Consider the following 19435-nt stretch of genomic DNA (forward strand, 5'->3'; position numbering starts at 1 on the left):
AGATTACCAACCAGTAAGGGGATCTTAACCCTTGACTTGGTGTTGTCAGCACCACGCTCTCCCAAGTGAGCTAACCGGCCATCCCTATATAGGATCCGAACCTGTGGCCTTGGTGTAGTCAGCACCACACTCTCCCAAGTGAGTCACGGGCCGGCCCTAAAATCTAGGAACATTTAAATGGCTATAGCCTGCCTTCTGCAATCTCCTATAACCTAGTGAAATTTTTGTCCTCTCATATGAATGTAATCTGAAAATACTTACTCTAACATCGTAACTGATATTTCCACCTTAAAAACCGGGCCGGCCCTAAAATCTAGGAACATTTAAATGGCTATAGCCTGCCTTCTGCAATCTCCTACAACCTAGTGAAATTTTTGTCCTCTCATATGAATGTAATCTGAAAATACTTACTCTAACATCATAACTGATATTTCCACTTTAAAAATGCCTTTTCAAAGTGTGCCCTGTTGTGAGGATAGGAAACCAAAAAGAAATCGAACCATGAAGATTTCAAATGTAGTTTTTTAAAAAATAAATGTTTATTTCAAGTATGAAAAGTAATGTCAAAACATTACTGAAAAATTGTGTTGGTTTAACAAGTATAAAACAAAACTTCTAAAAAAAAGTTTGCAATTAGGTATAAAATACTTAAGAATATACTTTGACATTGACAGTGGACATTTCTGAAAAATAAGATTTGCTAATGTAGCTTAGAAACAAAAATATAGAGTCCAAGTTAAATAAACAAATCCTTAATTGAGAAACCATCCTCCCTCAGGATGGATAGTTAGCATTTCAAATTTAGATTCGTTAGAAGCATTCCTTTTTAACTAATGGTAAACTTGGTTCCACAAAGTAGAAATTCAAATACCTTATGGTCTCCCTGACAAACACCATCTTATTATGTCTTCTTACCCACAAAGTTTCCAGGCCATTTTAATTAAGCAATTTCAATGAAATACATAATCTAAGTGGTAACCAAACTCTGACCAAGGAATCTTTACTGCAGCAATTCTGAGTATTTCCAGCAAAATATTCTGAAAAGAAAACAACAGAAATTTCGAGGTGGCAATTACAGAACCACCGCTTCTAATTACATTACAGGACTGCTACCAAGGCTTCTGCTTCTCTTCTCCAGGTACATCTGTTTGTAGGTTTGAAACATTGCTTTTGAATCTTTTACTTGGTTTTGTAATGTCTCAAATCCATCTGCACTGAAGCTTCTCTTGCAGAGTCTTGAACTGCCATTGTTATCTAAGGAAACAAAAATTTTACTTATTACTCTTAATGTTAGGTATGACCAATATATAATCAATCAAAACTGAGAGAAAATATGTATTTATCTGTTGGATAAAAAATTAGAGCAAGGAGTTAAGCGAAAGTTTGACATACCATGGCTCTTTACCTACAGAATTATAAATTATATGCATGTGACATCTCACCTTTTCTTTGGTGGCTGTTTTCTACTCTCACCCCCATCTTCACTGCCCAGAGCTGTTCTCTTCTACCTTCACCCTTGCTCAATAAAACCTCCTATCATTTTCAAACTTGAATATGAACATGACCTATCTATAAACTAGCAATACAAAGAACACAAGTATGAGCCAGTCCCAAACAGTGAATGAAAAGAAGTTGTAATATTCTGGTCTTGCTGAGCATTCGATGTTTTAAAACATGTCTTTACTTTTCTGTTTCTTTAGACCATTTCAGCATGGCATTAGCCTCACTTATCCTTTCTTTTGACGGGCCTCGCTTTCCCTACTTCTGTGTGTTTCTAGGTGTGCCTCTTGACCTCAGGAGCCTCCTTCCTCTAATCAGAATACCTGTACAGATGCTCAACTTACAACGGGGCTGCATCTCAATAAACCCAGTGGAAGTTAAAAATATTGTAAGTCAAAAAATGCATTTAATACACCTGACCTACCCAACCTCATAGCTTAGCCCAGCTTACCTGAAACATGCCCAGAACACTTACATGAGCCTACACTTGGGCAAAATCATCTAACACAAAGTCTGTTTAATAACTAAGTGTTGAATATCTCATGTAATTTATTGAATACTGTATTGAAAGTGAAAAACAGGTTGTGTGGATACTCCAAGTATGGTAGCTACCGATGCGGATCACTTTCGCACCAGTCATAAGTGGAACCGTCGTAAGCCAGGGACCGTCTGTACTTTTCATTCTTGCTCTAGCTGCCTAGGTAAATCAAGTATTCTGTCCTCTTAATTCCTCATATCTGTTTCAAATTCTTCTGCTTCCTTGTTTGCTTTCTTTCAGGACTGGTAATGCTGATGCCCAAGGTGGGTCTCTAAGTTGCTTCCCCTGGGATTCTGTCATATCCTCTTCATATCTTTCCCTTTCCTAAACTGATGATTTCACCACTTCCTACATGTACACTTCAACCTATGCCACCAAATTTAGATGTACATTTGTCTTAAATGTTTCTTTATAACTGTTTGGGAGCTCATGACATTTGTTTTTCTCACTTTATGGCTGGTCCACTGTTCTCTGGCCTCCTCATCTCAGGTAAAGGTGTATGTTTCACTCTTCCCCAGAGATATGTTCTTCACAGCCTATTCCACTTGCCCCCCACCCAGTAGGCCTCTGAATGCCCAGGTGGCACCATCTGAGCTGCTTCTCTTGTAAGAAATCAGTTTTCATCTATCTGAGTCTCACCATACTCTGACAAAGCTGCAAGGCTTGTTTCTTGGCTTGTCTCACCCTGCTTCAGACCTTACTGTATTTATGCCCTTGTCACTGTTTCTTTTTCATCATGATTTTGAGTATTTCTGTCCCACACTCACTGTGTATTGTTCATCCAGCTTGTGGCTCTCTTTGTGACTGTCACTTAGCTCCTGCTTATCTATGAGCCTCTTTGATCCATCTGTATATAGTTGTCTTTTGAATATTTTCAGCTTTGGATTCCAAATATATGCCTCTCACTTTGTCTTTGAGATGTTTCTCTCTCCTGTTTCCAAGGGTCAAGCTCCTGCTTATCTATGAGCCTCTTTGATCCATCTGTATATAGTTGTCTTTTGAATATTTTTAGCTTTGGATTCCAAATATATGCCTCTCACTTTGTCTGTGAGATGTTTCTCTCTCCTGTTTCCAAGGGTCGTTCTTGTCCCAATCTCCACACCCATTTCAATCTTTCTCATTTCTGGCTGTCTGTATTCCAACCTGAGAGAAATTATTTCTATTCTCAGTGCTCTTATTTTCCCCTTTTTAGGTCGTTTTCCTGTTCTGATTAAGAGTGCATTTCTTCTTTGATTAAACTTAGCCTTTTTCGGGCCGGCCCGGTGGCGCACTGGACAGTGCACCGCTTGGGAAGCGCGGCGGCGCTCCCGCCCGAGGGTTCGGATCCCACATACAGACCGGTTCCCGCTCACTGGCTGAGCGAGGCGCGGGGGCAACACCGAGGCTTGCGATCCCGTTGCCGGTCCCCGGTCCGGTACGGGGGCAACACTGAGGGTTGCGATCCGTTGCCGGACACGGAAAAAAGACAAAAAAAAAAAACTTAGCCTTTTTCTACATGTACATCCTTTAAATCATACTTTAAATCATCTCCAAATTACTTATAATACCCAATACAATGTAAACGCTACACAAATAGTTGTTATACTGTATTTCAAAAATTTGTATTTTTTTATTGTTGCACTGTTAAATTTTTTTTTTCTGAATATTTCAATCCTCGGTTGAATCATGGATATGAAACCTGTGAATATGGAGGGCCGACTATACCTTAAATACCACACATAATAATCTCTGAAGAGAGAAGACTGGGTTCAAGTCCTATTCAGTTACTAGCAACGTAACATTAAGTCAATTGATATAACGTCTCCTCTGTAAATGGGAATGTCCTTGCCTACCTTGTTTTAAGGATTAAACAAATTAACACTCGAATCATCTAACTGAGGGGTTGGCAAACTAAGGTGTCCAGGCAAAGTCCAGCCTGCTGCATATTTTGGTATATTAAGTTTAATTATAACACTGCCAACACCCAGTCATTAACATATTATCTACAACCATTTTTTTTGATACAATGTCAGAGTTGAGTGGTCAGGACAAAGACCCTATGACCTGGAAAACCTAAGATATTTACTATCTAGTCCTACAAAGGAAAAAATATGTGAACCCCTTATATAACTCCCTGTGATAAGGATTATTTTCTTGTTCAAGGGAAATAGATCACAGCTTGCCAGTCCACAGCATGACAGAGAATGTCCTCCTACCATTAATAAACACAAACGTCAAATGACTGAAGAATGTGGATAAAATCGTACTTTATAATAGTATCCTATTGTAATGCAATTTACATAAAAGATTGGCAGGTAAGCAAAATAATTTAAATAGATGATGACCTTACCTATTTCTTGGCTGGCTTCACGCATCCTTTTCTTTGCTTTTGTCCATTTTAACCAGTCTTCTTTTGTACTCTTAATTCCTGAAACTATAAATACTCATTTTCAGATCTCTAGATATTGGTATTCATCTCTTTTAGTCCTATAACAAAGGAAAATAATATAGGCCTAAAACAGATTTTGAAAGGCACTGGACATGTCCATATATAACATAACCCTAAAAAAGGGTCTAGAAAAATGATTTCTCTTTTTGAAGTGCTTGAATATCTCATTATTGAAAAAAAATGAGTTGCTTTTAAAGTTTATCCTTACTACGTAATTATGTGTCCCCAACTGGGGCTGAACACCAACACATCTCTCGATATTTAAGGGCACATAACATAGAACGTCACTCACATTGCCCCCACTTACTTCTAATGCTCCTGGTTACACCCATGCCTCAGATTCTAAGTAAAGTTCCTACTGAAATCACCAAGTTTTTGCAAAATGAATTTTGTGCTGTATTTAATCATATATCCCTATCACTTTCCAAGAAAATGTACTGTTTTTATGCTATATCTTTACATACCAAACAGATATAGTTGGAAAAGCAGAGCAAGGACAATTTCCATTCATACTTTATTTAGTTTTCCAATCTGAGTGTCTCAGCACAATGTTCTATATATAACATCTAGGGCCGGCCCGGTGGCGCACTGCTACAGTGCGCTGCTTTGGAGTGTGGCGGCACTCCCGCCGAGGGTTCGGATCCCACATACAGACTGGCCGCTCGCTGGCTGAGCAAGGTGCGGGTGCAGCACCGAGGGTTGCGATCCCGTAGCCGGTCCCGGTCCGGTACGGGCGCGACACTGAGGGTTGCGATCCGTTGCCGGTCACGAAAAAAGATAAAAAGGAAAAAAAACAAAAAACAAAAAAACTCCACAACCCCTAAATTTTCCCTTACTACCAAAAACAATTAGTTATCTATTTTCTCCTTCCTCCCAGCACTACATTGAGAAGTCTGTCATTACGCTACCTAATCCTCATTGTTGTCATTCTGGCTTTAGAGACACAATTTAACAGGACAAGACTGCTTCCACAGTCCTTCCATTATGGGAATAGGGCAGACACATTACCACTTTAACTTTAGTAATAACTTGGTCATTAACTGTCTCAAAGATGACATATGAACAAAAATATTGCACTCCTAATCCCTACGTTATTTCCTAATATTTAGAACAAAATTTTAAACTCACAGGGCTTTAAAATGACAAGTCCAGGGCTGAGCCCATGGCGCATTCGGTAGAGTGTGGCGCTGGGAGCACAGCAGCACTCCCGCCGCAGGTTCGGATCCTATATAGGGATGACCGGTGCGCTCACAGCACTCACTGGCTGAGCGCGGTGCAGCCGGTCTCAAAAAGGACAAAAAAAAAAAAAAAAAAAAAAATGACAAGTCCAAAGAACAATGAACAAAACCAAGCTCTAAGCATAACATACAGTCATGCGCCACATAACGTTTTGGTCATCAACAGACCACATATATGATGGTGGTCCAATAAGATTATAATAGCTACACCACACAGCCTAGGTGTGCAGTGGCCTAGTCCCTCTAGTCTGTGTGAGTATACTCAGATGTTCACACAAAAATGAATCACACATTTCTCAGAAAGCACTCCCATCATTAAGCAATGCACAACTATACTTGACACTTTTGTAACTTACCACAGGGAATGTGGAGTGTTTTTCACAATACAGTTTTCTTGGTACTAATAAAGTATTTGTATTCGGTAAACCTTAAGATTTTATACAGCTCTTGTCATTACTAACTTACTACAATTTACAATAAGATGGCAATAAATGTAAAACAAGTATTGCCCAATGAAATATTGATTTACTGAGGAAAAACAAATACTAGGTAATGGTGTAACACATTAAAGTCTTTCCCAGCCTCCTGGATAGCATGAGGGTTTAGCCCACATCTCAATCTACAGCTCTTTACAATGTCATGGACATGATCAAGGAAATCATACTGGACCTTGCACAGGGGCTCGTTCCTTCCTAGGATGAGGCTTTAGGTCCTTCAGTTCTTCAGCAGAGTTTGTGTTCTTCAACAGGGCATCTGGACATAATTTAAACTCCAGCATGCTTTGTTCTTCAGTGGTATCTTTCACAGGTAAAATGTTCTTAGATTTACGCTCCTGTCTCTTTTCTTTATCTTCATTAAGCCTCCTGGGTGAATTTTCTAATTTGGTGAGACAAATGCTTTCACGTTCAGTGCATTTAAATGCAACTCTGTTCAGATAGGATTTCTTTTGATCCTTTGCTTGGGAAGGCACTTGGTTGAATTCAACTTCATTATTCATACTGGTTAATTTTTTGCCTAATTTGCTTTTATCAATACACATTTTGTCAGGCTGCCTTCCACCAACTTTTCCTTGAATATTCCTTGAAATGTACGTTCTAGATTCCTCAGAACGATGGATTTTGAAGTTTTTACCATGGCTTGTGAAACTGTTTAATGATTCCTTAGAGGTCTGTATACCACTACTCTGTCTCTCATTTGATTTCCCACAATTCCCTAGTTGCACAGAAAGTTTGCTGGACCTCTTATATTCAGAATCACATGGTACCTTTTTCACAAGGATTTTCTTAAATTCTTTATTACCCATCGCTTCTTTATGCTTCTGCCTTTGTAAGTACTCCTTCACAGTTAGAGTTCTATTAAATTTAGATGAACTCTCCTTCAAGTCCAAGGACTTAGTATTTGATAGTGTCTTTTCTCTAACTCTGGTTCTTTCACTTGGGTTTGACAAAGAATTACAAAATTTATGCGTACCATCTGCATTTTTATTCTGCTCTTGTTTCTCATATTTCTTCTTCTTTATCTCCATATCTAGTATGCTCCCTTGGTCTAACTTCCTTTTTTCCAAATGTTTTTGTTTGGAGCCATCCGCTTTGAATTTCAATTTTTTTTCAGGTGATACTGACTGTACCAAAGAACCATTCTTCTTATACGAATCTTTATTCGTCAGAAAAACCGTCTTTGCTTTTAGTGGACGTGAGTTTTGTGCTATGTGTCTCTTCTGCAAGCTTTCTTGAGGAGCTTGTTTATAAAATGCTGCAGTTTTATTACTGGGGTGAAAGGTTACCTCATGAAATTTCAGTTTTTTTCCTTTATGGCCTTGCAAAGAATCTACTTTTTTATCACATTTAGAAGAAACCTGATCAGTTAATTCTTGTTCCATCCTTAGTGAGCTATTATCCTTTGTTTTGGGTGTATCTTTTATATTGTTGTCCTGAATTTCATGAAAATGATTTTTCCCATCTGGAAGAGTCGGAGGAGTCTTTGGATTATTTGGAAGACTGTCACATTCAACAATAGGGACACCTCTGTCAGAGGCTCTTTCTCTTTGTGTACAACTATTAGTCTCCAAAGGATAACACTGATCTTTCCCCTTCTCTTCCTCTAAAGTAGATTTCTTGATGGAATTACATTGACACTGGGGTACACTTTCATAAACCTTAGTGAGCCAACCCAATGCACAGCAATAAACAACATCATCTTTATCTGAGTCCAGTACTACAGAATTACAACCTTCTCCTTCTGGAGGCGCTTGTGGGTCACACTGGTTCTCTAATTCTGTGACAGAATTTTCTTTCTGAGGTCCTGCCAATTTGTCTACATCACAGGACTGATTGTCCTGTTCAGGAAACAATTCTTTCATTTGCTCTGAGCTTAATATTGTGATTTGTATTTGGTCTGTTGACTCTTTGGAGTCACAACCGCTTTTATCACCAGTTTCATCTGCTGAGATTTGGGCTGCCATCTGTTGGCCCACAGCATCTTCACGCATGTTCACAGCTTCAATACCATAGGGAAACTCTTTTAAGAGTTCCGACAGCTGGTCATGTAGGTAAAAGACGGATGTCTTATCATTTTGAATCTCATTACTTGTAGGATCTTGGGCAGTGTAATTGTCACACACATCAGTTTCCTGAGGGTAAATATCCTGCTGAATAGCAGCTGATGAACAACACGTATCATTAGCAGTGCTTTCTTTTTCAGTGGTGTGCTCCAAATTGCTCTCCTTTAGAATTCCTCTATTTGTTTCAATACATTTAAAAGACGATGATTCTGGAGGCTGCTGTGTCTTTGATTCATCCATTATTTTATGTGAAACATCTGTGCACTGTACAAATTTATCTTTTTCCAAACCAAAGTCTTTATTTTCAGTAACGTTATCTAATTGTTCTGTTTGTTGTCTACTACTAATTACTTGCTGATTGGGTGGACAAATTATCTGTGGCTCCACCTTTTTCAAAGGGAGAGAGTTGAAGATCTTTGCTATTTGGGAATTATAAGATGTATCACCTTCAACAAGAGAACAAATATTGTCGATCTGTAACATACCATCACTCATAATAATACTGTCCCTAGACTGAGAGGTGGCCTGATCACTCACAGGAAAGTACTTATCTGGTTCTGATACGTTATGCTGCCCTTTACTGCTAAGAGATGTGCCTTCTGAATTACCATTAGCTGATGCATTCTGCTTTTCCTTCTGAATCAGTGGGAAAACCTTTGATGTTGTAGTACTTGCTACTGACCCATTATCATCAACTTTCAAAGTAGCAGTTGTATCTTCTGCCAACTGATTTTGTAAACTACAAACACTGCCTTCTTTAATAATTGGATACACTGTTTCACGTAAAGCTTCAGGTGTTACTCCTTTGACAGACAATGTTTTGACATCTGAAAGAACTAAGGGCGACACTACAGCAACCTGAAGTTCTGTCCCCTTTGTTATATTAACACCTGAAGACTCACAATTCTGCACTACCATTACAGACAATGTTTTGACATCTGAAAGAACTAAGGGCGACACTACAGCAACCTGAAGTTCTGTTCCCTTTGTTATATTAACACCTGAAGACTCACAATTCTGCACTACCATTGACAAAGTTGGTTTTTGTGAAGGGCTAACCATTTTATTCTGAGAATTTCCCACAACTGAACAAGGACTTTTAACATAGACTTCCACGGGCTTTGAAATTCCAACGGCCATTCCATTTGTTCGCGATTCATTACACTGTTTTTCTTCTGTAGTTTCCGAAGGTTGCTTTTTCCACAGTGAAAGACATGTTGCTAGCAATTCCATGGAACAGAGACTGTCACTTTTAGCAGACATTTCTTTCGTTGAGGATTTATGCTCAAGGCAAGAGTTGTCTGAAATCTTGGTATTTGCATTAGAAGAACGTGGAGTTTCCACGTTTTTCGATTTCAATTGGTTACCAGTGATTTGGGTATTCGGATTCATTTCACAACTGTTTGGTTTAGAATCCTGAATAGTTTGACTAGCATCTTTTAATAATTTCTTATGAGTTTTGTCTGTCTGTGTAAGCAAACTGCGAAGTAGACTTTTATTTAAAAATTTTGAAACACATTCTTCAATTGATGCAGACTGGGGAATAGAAATTGTTTCACAAATTGCTGGCAGATTTTGTTCAACATGGACAAAATTTTCTGATGAAAGCTGGGTTTTATCCAATGTTGCCTGGGTATCTTGAACAACTGATGTCTTTAAAGAAGTCAGAACTTTCAAATCATTAAACTGATCACGCACTGGCAACTTTTCTGAACAAACTGAATTAAGTAAAACAGGATTGACTTGGTTGAATTTTCTGCAATTGATTTCCTGAATGCTGGAATTCAACATAGTGTGTGTTTTATTTGTTTCTTCTGCAGATTTCATTACTGTTGGTGGCTGACCCTCTGGAGTTACTGGGGGTACCTGTGGTCCAGACACAATTTTGGCAGTTTGTTTCAGAGACAAATCAGAATTCTGAGCTGGTTCACTGTAAGAGGTATTCATTATTTTACTACAACCTGCTGCCATTAAAAGTTTTTTATTAATTTTAATTTTCCTTGCAAGCTCTGAAAACTTCTTTTTCATTTCTATTAATGTTTTAAAATCCCTTACTAACTTTTCTTTTGTGACACCTGTGTCCAGTTCTTGATTTGAAGTTGGACTGCAAAAATCCATTCTTTTCTCTAGATTATTTTGAGCAAGAGCCTGAACACCATCCACAGAAGATCTAACTGGTTCATTTAAAGGCTGATTGAAACTGGTATTTACCTTCAAGTTACAGAAATTTCCAATTGTGCTGACATTTTCATTAGGGTTTTGCCACTGCTGTTGAAAGCCTCTACAAAAGTCTTTCCTTATCTCAGATGAGTGCATTTCTTGACTCTGAGGAACTTCCATAGACAAATGTTTTGTAACATGCTGAGTGCTCTGCAAAGGATGTCTTCTATACCTACAGTCATAAGGAGGAGGAGGAGGAAGAGGAGGCAGTGGTGGCGGAAGTCTTTTGTCAGTTTGAGTAGCATACTGATGTGACGGTACAGCTGCAAACTGCTTTGGCTGTAAACTCAGTGCAGAATTTGGAAGCTGACTATTTTTAACTTGTGATGATGTAGATGGCATAAGATTTTGTTTCTGAATAGTAGCATCTTGCAAAAAGCTTTGTTGTGTATAACAGTATGGCTTTGGAAGTGGTCTGTAATTTGGATGAGTCAGTCCATTCGATGTATAGTGTTGTGCCCAGTCAACCTGTTGCTCTGATAGAGACTGATTAAGTCCCTGATTTCCTTGATAAGTTACGGGAACTCTTAGAGAATTAGAAGGGATCATTTGTACTTGCATAGAATAGGTATCTGATGTTACAAGCTGACTCTGTAGTTCATGTGTATTGGATATATTAGTTCCAAAGTCAGTCTGATGAGATACTGTTGTCTCTGTATGAGAAAGCATAGAATTCCTCATTGGTGGGTTCAACCGCATACTTTGTGTAACTCCTGAAGACATTTGCAAATTGTGGTTTAGTTGTTTGGGTCCTTTAACATTTGCATACGTTATTCTTTCTACAGAAGTCTGTGAGGCCACAAATGTCCCATTATGCATATCAGAAACAGGGATTTGTGGAGGAGTTTTATAATTTTTTATATTCTGCAGTGGCTGTGAAACTGGATTTGAATTACCGGGATACATGCATGCTTCTTGGTTACTTCCAGGATAGCTGAAAGAATTTTGAGATGTTGTGGTAAGTTGGTTCATTAAAGACAAATGCAAAAAAGATGACTGGCTTGTAGGATACTGTGGTGGTAATGTAGTACTCTCTGGTTTTGCATTCCAATTCATTGTTGATTTGATATAATAGCAGTGTATTAAAAGTCAGTTGTTTTGAACATCAGGAATCTGTAAGAAATAAAGATCTTTTATTAAAATGCTGTTCTGCCTGGATAGAATTTCTAAGAAAATTAGTAGCTGACTATGTCATAATTACTGAAACTTCAGATTAGACAAGCCTCATCTCTAATTTGGGAAGGGAACTAGCAATGCAGGATGCAACAATAAATAGGCAAATACCAATACAGTTTCTGGAGTGTTTAACAGGCATTCATTCTACACAATATGGCAACATTCTGTTTGTTACATTTAAGTGGCAATCACTTTGTTTTTATTTATTTTAACAAGCTCTTTATTCTAAGTAATCCAAACTCACTGTCAGAAAAAAAAAAAAAAAAGCTAACTCCTCAGGGGTACGCAATGATAACCTTAACTTCTCAGAAAACTTCTAGGCATAAACAAACATTAATTCGTAAATAAAACATCTTTTAAAACAAATGGAATTCTACCAAACACACTGTCTACAATTTGCCTGTTTTTGTTATATCTAGACTTTTTTCACTATACATATACACATCTACCTCATTGCTTGCATAGCATTCAACTTTATGGGTATACCACCTGCAGTATACTAAGAAATATATTTAGTTTTTGTCCCTTATTTCTGACACAAAGCTCTTAATACCCTTGGAATTTTCCCAGTGATAGGAGTACCTTTTGTTATTCATAATAAGCCCCTTTTCCTCACACCTTAGTCTATGCTATTGAGGTGAATTAAAGTACAGCCCCTAGATAGCCTCAAGATGGGGCTGGCCACCTGAAAGACCAAGCTGTAAGGGGGATGGAACTTTTAGCCCCACCCACTGACCTTCAGAAACAGGGGAATGGTGACTAGAAATCAAGGTTTATAAAAACTCTTGAACAATGAGATTTGATGAGCTTCTGGGTTGGTGCTGGGAGGGTGGTGTGCTCAGAGAGGGCATGGAAATGTCACATATACACACCTCCCACCCCAGTACCTTGTCCTATGTATATCTTCCATCTGGCAGTTCTTGCTACAAGTAGCCTTTATCATAAACCCACAGATATGTGTAAAGTGTTTCCCTGAGTTCTGTGAGCCATTCTACCAAATTATCAAACCAAAGGAGGGGCTCACAGAACCCCCAATTTATAGCCATCCGGTTGCAACTGGCATGAAGTAGGGGCAGTCTTGAGGGACTGAGCCCTTTAACTTGTGGAATCTGATGCTAGCTCCAGGTAAACAGGCTCTGAATTGAATTAGTGGACACCCAATTGGGTGTCTGAAGAGAACTGTAGAATGGGTCAGTAGGGGGAGATAATCCCACACATCTGGTGTTAGCAGTATTGCACAAGTGTAGGAGAAGCGTTTTTGCAGAACACCATTTAATATCTGGTTTATATAAGTTTTGCTCTTATAAACTATCCTACACTAAACATCCTTATATATATGCTCTTATATTTGTGCTAAATATTTCTGGAAGTTCATAGAAGTGAAATCAATATGTCAAAAGACATTAAAATTATTTTGATAAACAGTGACAAACTGTCTTCTAAATAGGTTGAAATAATTTACACTCTCACCAACAGTGCACTGACACGTCTAAAAATGGACAATCCACACGATAGCAGGAGATTTTAAAAGCCCTTTTCAGTAAAATGGTAGGAGGGAAAACAGATTAAAAGAACTGAAATTAAACAAAAACTTGACTTAAACATACAAGTGTGTTCCCAACTGCAAAATACACATTCTATACAAGTACACATGTAATTTTCACCAATACTGACCATATGGCTGGGCCATAAGCAAATCTCAAATTTCAAAAGATTAAGATAATTCAGATTAAAATTCAGTGGAATTAATCTAGAAATTACAGAAAAAATTACTATAAAATTGCCAAATAATTGAGAAATAAGCAGTGCACCTGGATACTTTCCAGCACTAAATAGATGACCTGAAAATAATCTCCACATTTAGCACAAAAATAACAAGTAAGCCCCAAAAAAGGAAGGAAATTAAGTGAAATAAATAATGAACAAAAATACAGATTCAACAAGCCACAAGTTGGATCTTTAAAAAGAATAATAAAAATCAGTAAGCCTCCGACAACACTGATCATGGAAAAATCCACAATGTTGGGAAAAGAGTCCTAGACATTAAAATGGTAAGTAAGTATTTTGAATATCTTTGTACCAATACATTTGAAATTTAGGTCAGATGGAGAAATTCCTTGGGGAAACACACCAAACCAGGACTGGCATAAGAAAAGGAGCACCACATTTAATTAAACCTTTTCAGAAAGAAAATTCCATGCCTATACAGCTTTTCTGGAGTATGCTACGAATCACTTAAGGATGAAATAATCCATTATAACCTCTTCTAAAGGATAAAAAAGTGGAACACTTCACAGCTCATTTACTCTGGCTGTCACACCTTTGATACCAAAAACCTGAAAAGGAAGATTAAACATCATGATCATTTCAGCAGATGCAAGATAAGAATTTTTGATAAAATCCAACATCCCATGTATTAAAAGAACAATTGTATCAAAGAATAAAGAAACTTCCTTAATTTTGATAAATGGTAGCTACAAAATTTAGACTGTGACAATAAAATAAAAGATACCAGTATCGCCCCTTCTACTCACCACTGTACTGAAGATCCTAGCTGGTATAAGAAAAGGAAAGAATAGAAAGTATAAAATTGGAGAGGAAAACGTAAAACTGAGTATCAGGTGTTATACAGAAAATCCAAAACTATCTATAGATCTTTTTGTTCTACTAAGTTATAATTTATTAAAATCCCTAAAAACAAGATCAATATAACAGTAATAATTTGAAAAAAATACCATTTTCTTTTTTTTTTTTTTTTAAAGATGACCGGTAAGGGGATCTTAACCTTTGACTTGGTGTTGTCAGCACCACGCTCACCCAGTGAGCTAACCGGCCATCCCTATATGGGATCTGAACCCGTGGCCTTGTTGTTATCAGCACCACACTCTCCCAAGTGAGCCACAGGCCGGCCCCCCAAATACCATTCTCAATACTATAAAAAATCAAATACTTAGAAAATGAAAGATGTGCAAAATTTCGGATTAAAATTAAGACCTAAGTGTAAGGATATGCCATGTCCAAATATTTGAAGGCAATACTAAAGATGCCAATTACCTCAAAATTTATCTACAGAGTCAATGCAATTCCAGTAAAAATCCTGACAGGTTTTTTGGTAGAAATTCACCAGCTGATTCTAAAATTTACATGGAAATGCAAAAATGGCAAGGATAGCAAAGACATACACTCTCATATATATGGCCATTTGATTTATGACAAAGGTAGGAAAAAAATATTTTAAATAAATGATGCTGGGTCAACTGAATATCCATATGCCAAGAAATAAAATAAGCCCTATCCTATTACACACCCAGAGAGACACACACACACAAATCAATCCCAAGTAGATTGTAATTTGTAAAATGTAAATGTAAAAGTTAAAACAAAGTTTCTAGAAAATAACAGAAGAGAATATCTTCAGACCCTCCCAATAGGGGAGGATTTGTGAAATGGCACAAAATTCATAAGGTAGATTGCACCATCTTCAGACCCTCCCAATAGGGGAGGATTTGTGAAATGGCACAAAATTCATAAGGTAGATTGCACCATCTTCAGACCCTCCCAATAGGGGAGGATTTGTGAAATGGCACAAAATTCATAAGGTAGATTGCACCATCTTCAGACCCTCCCAATAGGGGAGGATTTGTGAAATGGCACAAAATTCATAAGGTAGATTGCATCAAAATTAATGATTATGTGTTTATCAGAAAAAACCATTAAAGGAGTAAAAAAGAATGTCACTGACTGGGAAAATATACTTGTAATACATACAATCAAGAGCTCCTATCCAGGTTACATAAATTACCTAAAAAAAAAAATAAATACAGACATACAACCCAATAAAAAATAAGTATGATCTTTAAATAGACACTTCCTAAAAAAAAGACTATTCAAATGACAAAATTTTTGCAAAGTGCTAAATCTTATTAATATCAAAGAAATGGAAATAAAAATCACAATAAGATCATATTACACTCCCAGCAGACTAAAATCTTTAAAACTGACTACTAAATGTTAGCAAGCAAGTAGAGCAAATCAAACTCTCATACAATTATGACAGGAGTGTAAATTGGTCTGTAAACTGGTGTAACCACTTTGGAAAGCTATTTGGCATTACCTACTAAAGGTTAATAAATGCATGCCCTGAGACCTAAAAATTCTTACTCTTAGGTATATATCAAACAGAATGCATGATTAATAACATTGCCGGTAGCATAATATGCAGTTAATGAAAACTGAAAACAACCTAAGTTAACAAAATAGAAATATATTCATATAATGAAATGCTGCAGTAATGATAATGCAAATGAACTCAGCTACATGTAATAACATACATGAATCAACAAACCACTAAGCGAAAAAAGCTAGACAAGAATAATGCATGATTACATTTATATAGAGATTCAAATACAGGCAAAACCAATCACCTACGAACTATATAATTTTATGGACTTTGATGAAGTGGGAGGGAACAGCGGTTGGTAGGAAGTGGCATGAAAGATTTTGACCTGGGTGGTGCTTACACAAAAGTGGGTTCCCTACATAATAACCCATTGAGCTATACACTTACCGTTGTGCCCTTTCTTAGGTATGCTTTGCTTTTATAAAGTTTTTATTTTAAAAACCCTCTTGCAATAGTGGATACATGATATTACGCATTTATCAAAACCTAAAGCCAGAGTACAACAGAGTAAACCCTAATGTAAGCTATGAACTTTAGTCAATAACATAACAATCAGTTCATTAATTGTAGCAAGTGTACTACACTAATACAAGATGCTATTAACAGGGGAAACAAAGCCTCAGAGATAGAACACTGGGAACACTGTGCTTTGTGCTCAATTTTCTGTAAACCTTATAGCTGCTCTAAAAAAATAGCCTACCAGTTTTAAAAAATCAACCATATGCTAACACTCATGGTACCAATAAGAACTATATATTTGGTCTCTGTCCCTGGTTCCAGACACAGAGCTTTTAAAACCCTTTTTAGGGGTGCTAGGAGAATCTCTGGCTCTAATATTTGGTCTTTGACCTTGATTCCTGATACAGAGCACCTAAATCTCTTGGAACTTCCTGGGTGATTAGGAGCATCTTCTGTTCTAATGAGGCCCCTATTGAGCTCCTGGATAGTTTGTCTCAGGATGGGGTCTGAGTGCCAGGGAAACCAACTATGTGCTTAGAAGGTTGGAACTTCCAGGGCTGGCCCGTTAGCTCTGGGTGATTAGGAGCATCTTCTGTTCTAATGAGGCCCCTATTGAGCTCCTGGATAGTTTGTCTCAGGATGGGGTCTGAGTGCCAGGGAAACCAACTATGTGCTTAGAAGGTTGGAACTTCCAGGGCTGGCCGGTTAGCTCCACTGGTTAGAGTGCAGCCTTTTTTTTTTTTTTTTTTTTTTTTTTTTTTTTTTTTTTTTTTCAAAAAGATGACTGGTAAGGGGATCTTAACCGTTGGCTTGGTGTTGTCAGCACCACGCTCACACAGTGAGCTAACCGGCCATCCCTATATAGGATCCCTACCCGTGGCCTTGGTGTTATCAGCACCGCACTCTCCCAAGTGAGCCATGGCCAGCCCTAGAGTGCAGCCTTGTAATACCAAGGTCAACATGTGGAGGTGCCTGGAGGGTGGAGCACCTGGAGAGGGCACAGAAGCTCCATAACCCTTCCCATATACGTACTGCCTGTGTGTCTCTTCCATCTGGCTGTTTATCTAACATCTTCTATAATAAATGGGTAAATGTAAATAATGTTTCTCTGAGTTCTGTGAGCTGCTTGCTCTAGCAAATTAATCAAACCTGAGGAGAGGGAAATTAATTGAACCTGAGGAGAGGGTCGTGGGAATGCCCAATTTATCAGAAGCACAGGTCACAACCTGAAACTTGTTTTTTTTTTTTTTTTTAAAGGATGACCGGTAAGGGGATCTCAACCCTTGGCCTGGTGTTGTCAGCACCACGCTCAGCCAGTGAGCAAACCGGCCATCCCTATATAGGATCCGAACCCGTGGCCTTGGTGTTATCAGCACCGCACTCTACCGAGTGAGCCACGGGCCGGCCCACAACCTGAAACTTGTGACTGGCATCTGAAGTGAAGGTGCAGTCTTGTGGGACTGAGCTCTCAACCCGTGGGATCACCCAAGTAGATAGTGTCGGGCTGGATCTCAGATCCTTCTGCCCCTTCCTGTGCAGGTTGTAAGTCAGGTAACTGAAAGAAGATTCTGGCAGCTTTATACAAGGTAGACATACTTTATTCTTTAGATGTGCGCTTCACAGACATGCTCTCTTCTTCCAAGGCAAGCTCAGGCTCTGCCAGCCAGTAGTTCAGAGCAGTTACTTTTGTATTCTCTATTTACAAATAGTGGCCGCAAGGCAAACGCATAACATAATTACAACAAACGTGCTGAATCAGTAAATGGGCACACATGTGCAGTTACACTACTTTATTTTAACTTGTTTCTAATGAATGTGCTGAATCTTGCCCAATTGTAACAGATATGAGGCGAGAGAGCCTACCTTTTTCTTTTTTTTTTTTTAATTTTTACACTGGTTTTACTTTCCTTACAGGTAGTATCAGAATTGAACTGAACTGTAGGACACACGGCTGGTATGTGGTGAATTGATTGGTTGTGATGGGGAGAAATGCATACACATTTTGTTGACCAGAGGTGAAGTGGTCAACTGTGTGAGGCGGAAGAGCAGTTTTTTCCTATTCAAACACTGCCTTAGCAAACTAAGAGTCTATGAGTAGGAAGAGAAATAATTTGTATGTGTAATTTGGTGTTATTTCTTTCTCTCTCCCTCTTTGCTGACATGGAAGAAAACTGAAACATAAAAAAGCACCCCTGGGGCCGGCCCGGTGGCAGAGTCTATGAGTAGGAAGAGAAATAATTTGTATGTGTAATTTGGTGTTATTTCTTTCTCTCTCCCTCTTTGCTGACATGGAAGAAAACTGAAACATAAAAAAGCACCCCTGAACTACCTAAATTAGAGGGAAGGAGTTAAAAGTTTTCTGAAAAACACCTGATAGTTGCACAATTACAGACTGTGAAAGATAAGGACAACAAATCTGTAGACTGCAGAATCTATACTTTCGGATACAATCTATTCTTAGAACTTTTGTGAATATATTGTAACAGAGATTACCATAAAAAGGATTTCCACAGTCCATCACTATAACTTCTCCCTGAAAAAATAAACTTTTGCCCTGCAATCTCTGCCCCACTCCCATCACCCTACACCAGTGGCAGCCGCAGCAGTCACCTGACAAAACCCAACTGTGGCGGGACTTAATCTCCTCCTCTGGGGCTGGCTGGTTGGTTAGAGCATGGTGCTGATAACACCAAGGTCCAGGGTTCGATCCCTGTGCCTCCAAAATAATTCTCTTTCTCTGCATAGCAGCAACTGAAGTTTTCTGGAGAAAGATCACACAAGTGGGCAGACTAATTCTACTTCATGAACACACACAAACTCAACACTGCCCCTACTCAGCTGCTTATTTTTCTTACGGGGAAAAAACAGCATCATCTGTCACCACAAAATCTGTAAAACATGCATCCTTCTAAATGCAATTTTCATTTACAGTGAGTGACAGCTCAACTGCCTCTTATCACATCTCTGCACTTAAAATCCCATTCCCTGGTGGACTAACGGGTACAAAACTATGCTATCTACCCTAAGTGAACCATTGTGCAGTACGTGTATGTACTGAAACACACTGTATCCCACAAAAAAAATACCAAGTTGAAAAATAAAAAATAAAATCCCATTCCTCTCTCCTTTATTCCTG

The 19435-nt window shown here is 38.3% G+C and overlaps 1 protein-coding gene across 1 annotated transcript; it reads right to left on the bottom strand.

Moving 5' to 3' along the window:
- Positions 1-515: 515 nt before the first annotated feature.
- Positions 516-11577, bottom strand: KIAA1551 (KIAA1551 ortholog). Its single transcript, XM_008579734.1, has 4 exons — positions 9266-11577; positions 6374-9154; positions 4368-4451; positions 516-1254 (listed from the first exon to the last, which is right to left on the bottom strand). The coding sequence occupies exons 1-4, from the start codon at positions 11538-11540 to the stop codon at positions 1094-1096; spliced, it is 5301 nt and encodes a 1766-aa protein (XP_008577956.1). The 5' UTR covers positions 11541-11577; the 3' UTR covers positions 516-1093.
- Positions 11578-19435: the final 7858 nt, after the last annotated feature.

This window comes from Galeopterus variegatus, unplaced genomic scaffold, assembly GCF_000696425.1.
Source record: "Galeopterus variegatus unplaced genomic scaffold, G_variegatus-3.0.2 Scaffold1950, whole genome shotgun sequence".
NCBI classification, from domain to species: Eukaryota; Metazoa; Chordata; class Mammalia; order Dermoptera; family Cynocephalidae; genus Galeopterus; species Galeopterus variegatus.